Below are 8,229 nucleotides of genomic sequence, written 5' to 3'. Positions count from 1 at the left end.
AATGCTGCATACAGAGTGACTACTGGGTCTGCTCCATCTACCTATACTCCATAATACAAACTTACGTTCCTTCTCGGCCGCTATGCTCCTCCAACGAACGCCGCCTGGCTCTGCCATCCCTTCACACAAAGCAATCCCAGTCCCGGCTATTCTCATCTGTGACACCACGATGGTGGAACGAGCTACCACACTAACTTCAAGAAGCTCTTGAAAACTCATCTTCCGAGAACACTTCCTCTTATAACACCTCTAACTCCTAACCTCTAACATGCATTTCCTGTGCTCTTCTTCTTCTATCCCCTACAATGATCTTGTATTGATTGCACTTTTTTGTTAACTCTTGCTTCCTTCCCTCGGTATCTACTCCATTGATGTGATATGTACTGTGAGCTCTTACCAGTATTTATTGCTGCTCTTACTAGTATGTATTGTCAGTTGTAGATCCGTATTTGATGCTCTATTGATGCTTGTATGTTGTTCCTCAAATGTAAGTTGCTTTGGATAAAAGCATCTGCCAAATGAGTAAATGTAAATAAGTCTGGAAAATCATCTTACTGCTCTGCAGACGGTCAGCCAGCTCCCCCTGCTTCATTCTCCTCAGGAAGTGCATTGTGATCTTCAGAAATGTCTCTTGGCTGCTCCTCCTCTGCTCTTCCTCCTCACCGTCCACCAAATTCTCATCCTTACTATGTCTCTCTAAGTATTCTGGGTAATCTGTACTTAGAACCTTCTGGAAGTTCTTTAACTCGTTCTTCACAAAAGTGAAAATGTTTTCTTCAAGATGCTGGGAAAGATTAACACTTTAAGTTATGTTTTTCATTTAATTTGCAACAGAAGGCAAAATTAAATTGCACATTGATAAACTAGTACAAAAGCTCAAACTAAAAATAGGATTTTATTTTAGAAACAAAGCCTGTTTTTCTTGGAAAACCAGGAGGGGATTGGTTGCTGCAACCTTTCACACTGCACTCGATTATAGTGACCTGCTGTATAGAAATGCGTCTGACCGATGTTTATCTTTGTTGGATACTGTCTACTATAGTGCATTTAGATTTGTGAATGGATGTAAAGTATCTACACACCATTGTACCTTGTACAAAATGACAAACTGGCCCTCATGATCAGTGAGGAGGCCCATACAGTGGCTTACTTTTAAGTCTCTGCTGGATATACTCCCCTCTTATCTTTGCACTTATATGTCATGCAACATCAGTTTCTATGATTTGCGCTCTGGTAACTTGTACTAGATGCTATAAATTGTCACTGCTTTTAAAATAACTAAATCCTTTAAACCTATGGTATGTACAAATGGTACTTTTAAGTATTCTAATGTTGTTTGTGTTATGTATCTTAAGAGTATTATTAAATGTCCTTTGTCATTGTGCGTGTGCTTGATTATTTTATTTTGATTATAACATAATCAATATGAATATGCAATTATTTTGGCCAGGTCTCTCTTTAAAAAGGGGTTTTAAATCTCAATAAGATCATCTGGTTAAATAAAGATTAAATTTAAAAAACATTGTAGGATATTTACACACCATAAATATTGAGTCCAGGTCTGTGGGGTGATGCTGGTCATACTGACCACCAGGAACTTGCTGGAGTCTGTGGAAAAAACAAAAAGTATGATCTTGATCTTAAAGGGCTGGTCAGCAATTTCTAATCTAAAATGTGTATTTTTGTCAATTTTTTTGAAGGACAGGAGTCGGACAACTCTGCCTCCTCTATTCACGGGTCTCCCAGCGCCTCACCGCTTCCCCCGCCCAAGGCCCCGGCAATCGCTGGCCTCGAGGTGGGCGACCCCAGCCTCGAGGTAGCGCACTCTGGTAAGGTCTGCATCCTACTGTCGGCCGCCACTTCTCTGCCATCCATCCTCACCTCGTCAGAGAACTAGAGAGCTTCCTTCCATCATCCAGAGAGCTCCTCAGGATGAAATGGCCAGCGTTCTTGCTCCCAGCCAGCCGGGTAAACGGGATCTCGTCTGGCCGCGTTTACTGCCTATCCGACGGTACCAGGAGAGTGTTGCCATGGATCCGAAGGTTCTGTGGGCTACCGTCTCCACCTACTTCCTGATCACCAAGGTGGAAGGCTTCCCGGACCTGGGATTGCCCCTAATCCCCCCACTACAGCCCAACCTCACCAGCTTCTTCGGTGTGAAGCCAGTTTAGGTGGCAGCTGGATGGCGCCCTCTCATGGTCTCATGGCATCCTGACAGGCACCAGTGACATTTTGGGGGGTAATTGTGTTCATTGCTCATGTTCTGCCAGCACTTTCACTGTTGAGACAAACAGAGCCCTAAAGATCATGTTCCTTGGCCAGCCCCTGCCTCAGCTGAGTCAGCGGCTGCTGTTCAGCACATTTCCCCCACACTGTATGGACTGGCTGCAGGCTCTAATGTCACAAGCAGTTTACTTTCCCTGTTGCCAACCCCTGCCTCCCTCCCCTCAGTGTGGAACCCCCGGAGACAGGGTCTCCCCCCGTCCCCCTCCCCTCTCTGCCGGAATGGTGGACCCACAAGAGCGACCATGTTACCTCGTGCATGCTCACCACGCAGGGAAGCGCTCCATCCTGCCTGGCGACACATGTAGGTGCCCACAATCCTTCTTCACCCCGCCGGGAGTGGGACTCTCCTGACCCGGCGGCTCACCGCTGTCTGCCAGGCCCCCCCGTGGCCAGTGTCCCGGCCCTTTCAGGGCAGGGGCAGCAGAGTGGCTTCATTTCATGGCCACCAGGGCACCTAATCAGCAGGTCCGACCACTTTCAGAGTGCTACTCAGAGTGGCTTGTTTCCTGTTCTATGGACAGGTGGATGAACTGCCTGATCCACCGGGATCACAGTTTGCAATTCGCCTCTCCCCTTCATCGGGATCGTGGAGACGGTTTTCTCCTCTCTGGCTCAGATTGCCACCCTCCAGGCGGAGCTCTGGGATCTCCTGGAGAAGCAGGCTTACTTTCTGTTTCACCGCTACTTCCTGGTCAGGAAGAAGACCGGTGAAATGAGACACATTATGGCCTTTTCGTATGTTGACAGCAAAACAGGTGCTGGAGTTTGTGCGTCAGGGAGACTGGCTCAATTCCATTGACCTGAAGGACGCGTACTTTCATGTTCCCATCATCCCGGTACACAGGACGTTCCTGCTCTCCTCTTCCCTCCCAGAGACTCACCTACCTGGGTGTGATGCTGGATTCCTCTCTAGAGAGCATGGCTCTCTCAGGAGAGGGTGGACACTCTGACAGAGCTCACATGGTGGTCCCCCTGGGCCTCCTGCACATGAGGAGGCAACAGCGGTGGTACATCTGCTTGCGTGTGGACCCGATGAGACAGAAGCGGCGCCTGGTCGTCGTTCCTCTGTCTGTCGGTTCGGATCTAACGTACTGGCGGGACCCCCTCTCTCTGTCGGTTGGGGTACCGCTGGGCAGGGTCACGTCCCATATCTTCGTTTTCAGACACACCCCTAATGGGCTGGGGCAGAACCTGCCTCTTTTAGGTGGTGGGCGGTCTGAAGCAGGCCCACATGCCTCTCCACATAAACGTGTTGGAGCTCCTTATATTGTGGAAGGTGGTCCAACACCCTTTTGCTGCAGAACCAGCCGGCCGGGGGTGGACTTCTTCGCACACCCCCTGTGGCTTCCTCAGCTGTTTTATGCTTTTCCGCCAGTTCGGCCTGGTGGCTCCGGAGGGCACAAGTGCGTCCTGGTCCTGCCTCCAGCGGCTTCTTTGCTCCCCCCTATGGGTCTGAGGACAAAGCTAGGTCCCACCTCATCTGCCCAGTGCGCACAATGTCTTGCTAAGAGGCAGCGCTATTCGCAGTGCCTGTTTGTGCACTACAGGGAGCAGTCCAAGGGACTTCCCATGTCAGTGCAGCGCCTGTTTCACTCTCTGTGCAAGGCTATTTCATAGGCCTATGTGTCAGCTCGTGAATCTCCCCCGGACGGCATCAGGGGGCACTCCACAAGAGGCATCTCCTCCTTTGTGGCGTGGCACGTAGAATGTCGGTGACACCAGCACGGCGGCCACCTGGTCTTCCCCGTGCTTGTTTGTCCGGGATCACAACCCAATAGCGATAGCCTTAGTGGGCTGCACCTATACTCATAGAATCTGGAGTTGCAGTACGTAACTATCGTTTCCTAATCCACAACCTAGCTAATGTTAGTTACATTCAAATAAACCTCTCTATGGGACCATGGTATCAGAGAAACAACTCAAAGAAAACTCAACTATGACTCCTAGGATCTCCTCAATTATGTCAAATATGTTTGTCATGAGTTGTAGTTTTTCCCTGTGAGTTTGAGTTTTTGCCATTTGTTTCTGGTGTCCTTCTACCTGTTCTTCTCGTTTTGTCTGGTGTTCTAGCTCGTAGTCCTGTGTTGATTTGATATTGCTTTGGTTTGGTAGTCTAGTTGTTATATTGTTTCTTAGTCACTGCCTTAACTGTTGTTCCTGCGTTTTAGTTCTTTGTCCTTGTTCCCAGTCCTGTACCTTAGTTCATGTTAAGTGTTCACTCTGGTCTGTTTTGTGTTCAGTAACCTGTGTTCCGTCTGTTCCCCCGGTTGTCACTCTGCCTGCATGTCAGTCTCTCTGTTTCCCTCTGCTCACTGTCTCTCTCTGCCTGCCTCGTTAATCTCATGTCCTTCACCTGTGTTGCTCCCGCCCTGCTCATTAGTCCCTGTGTGTATATATGCCTGGTGTTTCTGTCTTGTCTTTGTCGGGTCATTGTATGCTGTCTCCCGGAGTTGCTGTGAGGTCTCCTGTTGTCTGCCTGTTTGTCGTGTCTCCCGGTCATGTCTCCCGGTCGTGTTACCCTGCTCCCTTTGGATCTCTGTTTGGACTACCTTAGTTTTTGGACTCTGTATTCAGCCACTCACCTGTAAGTTTGCTCGCTTTTGGTTCGTTCATTAAAACCCCTTTGTACTGTACCTCTTCCTGCCTTGCATCCTGCGTTTGGGTCCTCCAACCTGCCTCACCCACACCAAACCGTGACAATGTTAAGTTTTCTCTCCGGAGAAGCAACCGCATATAACTCATCTGTGTCTTACTCTGCTCAAAACATCTCTAAATTATCTTAAAAATGTGTAATTTAAGTCTCCTGAATGTGGATCAGAGAAAAAGCTCCTGGATATGTCTCCATTTTGTCTTAGTGACCCCAAAAAAACGGATTGAGCAAGTACCCTCACTATGGAATACTTTTATACCTTTACCTTTTACTTATGGTGTGTTTTAATAGGAACATTGTACTGTAATCAAAGACATTCATTTGTCCAGTGTTTACAGCAGCTGGATGGTGCAGTGGCAGTGTTACCCTTTGAGGATCAAATCCTCCTCAGAGCAACTGTTTCACAGAAATTCTAGTACTGTTCATTTTCTTCTCCTAATGAAAGAAACAAGCCATTAACGAGCCATTACTTTTGTTTGTTTCCTGAGCTGTAGAAGAGCAACCACTGAGCCATTCTCATCTGTGAAAACACGATGGTGGAACGAGTTACTACATGGCATCAGAGCAGGGGTGTCCCTCTCTAATAACACGCCTGATTGTACTTAACTCTTTTATTTATATATATATATATATATATATATATATAGCGCTAACCTCTAAAATGCACTTCTTGTGCTCTTCTTCATCTATCTCCTTACAATTCTCTTGTATTGATTGCTCTAAGGTTCAGTGTGTAATATTTCAGAGGATCTATTGACAGAAATGCAATATAAGATCCATACCTATGTTTCCAGTGGTGTATAAAGATCTTGCATCATAATCCAATATGTTTTTATTACCTTAGAATGAGCCATTTCTATCTACACACACCGCAGGTCCACTTACATGGAAGACGCCATGTTGCGCTGCCATGTTTCTAGAGTAGCCCATAGCGTTTTTCGTCACTACATTGAATACGTATGAAGGAGAAGAGGAAGAACAAGTAATGTTGATAGTAGTTGTTGTCGTCTGCTTTATTCGAAGAAATAATAAGTGAAATTTAGACAAATGGAGGACGACACCTATTATTTAGTTCAGAGCCGAGGAGAGCACCTTTCACAGAGCAAGTCACAAAGTGCTTTACAATGATGGAAAAAATCCATAGAAAAATTCTGACGGAAACCAGATTGGAACTTGTGTTTAGGCAGTGAGAGTGTCAGTGAGCTGTTTGGGAACAACTTTCTCTAATAGTTTTGAGATGAGCGGCAGCTTGGAAATAGACCTGTAACTTTTTGACAGGGATGGATCCAGATTGTTTTGGTTTTTTTAAGAAGAGGTTGAATTATTGCATGTTTGAAATATTCCTGTTTACAATTGCCTTCTCCTGCTTGCTTACAAAGGGAAGGGTGAGCGGTGACTGATTCATGTGGTGTTGGAATAAACAGAACTTTTTTTTCCTCCTTAAATCTTTATTGCAAGAAGAAAAATAATGCATACAAGAGACATGAAGAAGTATACAGAACGTTGATTCGTGCAAAATCGTTGCATATACATATTTTGCTAACATGTAAATTGTAGTATGATTATAATGGTTAGTTTACTTACCAACACATCTTTGTAGCAGCTTCCATGTAGAGAGCTGCATTGGGATTGGGATCCCGCAGGGAGGCGGTGGAAGGAACACTTTGTGGAACTCCTAAATCCGACTGGAGGCTGATGGGGGTTTCTCGTCAATTTCCCTGGTGGAAGTCACTGAGGTAGTCAAACAACTCCACAGTGGCAAAGCTGAATGAAATCCGTCCAGAAATGCTAAAAGCTTTGGGTGTGGAGGGGCTGTCTTGGATGACATGTCTCTTTAACGTTGTGTGGAAGTCACATACAGTGCCCATGGAGTGGCAGACTGAGGTGGTGGTTCCCCTGTTAAAAAAGGCGAACCAGAGAGCCAATTATAGGGGTATCACACTTCTCAGCCTCCCCGGTAAAGTCTACTCAAAGGTGCAGGAACGGAGGGTTCGGCCAATAGTCGAACCTCGGATCAAAGAGGAACAATGCGGTTTTCGTCCAGGTCGTGGAACAACGGTTCAGCTCTTTACTCTCTCAAGGGCTTGGGAGTATGCCCATCCAGTCTACATGTGCTTTGTAGATCTCAAGAAGGCATATGACCGGGTCCCCCGTAAGATAATGTTCAATTTCAATTCAATTTTATTTATATAGCGCCAAATCACAACAACAGTTATCTCACAGCGCTTTTCATAAAAGAGCAGGTCTACACCGTACTCTATGATGTTATTTACAGAAACCCAACAGTTCCCACCAAGAGCAAGCACTAGGAGACAGAGGCAAGGAAAAACTTCCTTTTAAGAGGCAGAAACCTCGAGCAGAACCATGGCTCAGGGTGGGCGGCCATCTGCCTCGACCGGTTTGGGTGAAGGGGGGAGAGAGAGAGAGAGAGGGCAAGAGAGGAACAGAGAGAAGAAGAGAGGGATGGAAGGAGAGAAAGAGGGGAGGGAGGCAGCCTACACAATATACACACAGAGGTACAGACAGTAAAGGTGATGAAAAATGGTACAGATATTTATAGTAGTGTTAATGGTAACAATCGTAATGTTAATGATTATAATAACAATAATAATAATAGGACTAGTAACAATAGTCGTTGCAGCAGAGGGTGTCGAGCAGGAACACGGGGGCAGCAGGTGACCCGCAACCACAGATCCAGACTCCACAGCTCCAGAGCCAGAAAACCTGCAGGAAGTGATAGGAGGAGAGAGGAGAGGGACGAGAAAGCACAAGACTACCAGAAAGGGGAGAAGTTGTGTTCGTAACATGCAATGATGGGATGAGGTTGCATACAGAGGGAGAGAAAGTAGAGGAGAGAGGAGCTCAGTGCATCATAGAAAATCCCCCGGCAGTCTAGGCCTATAGCAGCATAACTAAGGGATGGTTCAGGACTCACCTGAGCCAGCCCTAACTATAAGCTTTATCAAAGAGGAAAGTCTTAAGCCTACTCTTAAATGTGGAGATGGTGTCTGCCTCCTGAACCCAAACTGGAACCTGGTTCCACAGGAGAGGAGCTTGATAGCTGAACGCTCTGGCTCCTAGTCTACTTTTGGAGACTCTAGGAACCACAAGTAACCCTGCATTCTGGGAGCGCAGTGCTCTGGTGGGGTAGTAAGGTACTATGAGCTCTTTAAGATAAGATGGTGCCTGACCATTAAGAGCTTTGTAGGTAAGAAGAATGATTTTAAATTCTATTCTGGATTTTACTGGAAGCCAATGCAAAGAAGCTAAGACAGGAGAAATATGATCTCTTT

General features: G+C 46.4%; 1 protein-coding gene across 1 annotated transcript in view; it reads right to left on the bottom strand.

Moving 5' to 3' along the window:
* The window catches only part of LOC123970464, a 36,647-nt gene that overhangs the window by 14,683 nt on the left and 13,735 nt on the right, over positions 1 to 8,229 (bottom strand). Inside the window, exons 4-5 of the mRNA XM_046048508.1 lie at positions 1,542 to 1,608; positions 556 to 784 (exon numbers count right to left, since the gene is read on the bottom strand). Of these exons, the coding sequence (XP_045904464.1) occupies positions 556 to 784; positions 1,542 to 1,608 (296 nt within the window). The remainder of the gene's footprint in view (positions 1 to 555; positions 785 to 1,541; positions 1,609 to 8,229) is intronic.

Source organism: Micropterus dolomieu, linkage group LG04 (assembly GCF_021292245.1).
Source record: "Micropterus dolomieu isolate WLL.071019.BEF.003 ecotype Adirondacks linkage group LG04, ASM2129224v1, whole genome shotgun sequence".
NCBI lineage: Eukaryota > Metazoa > Chordata > Actinopteri > Centrarchiformes > Centrarchidae > Micropterus > Micropterus dolomieu.
This window is presented reverse-complemented; position numbering and strand designations above follow the sequence as displayed.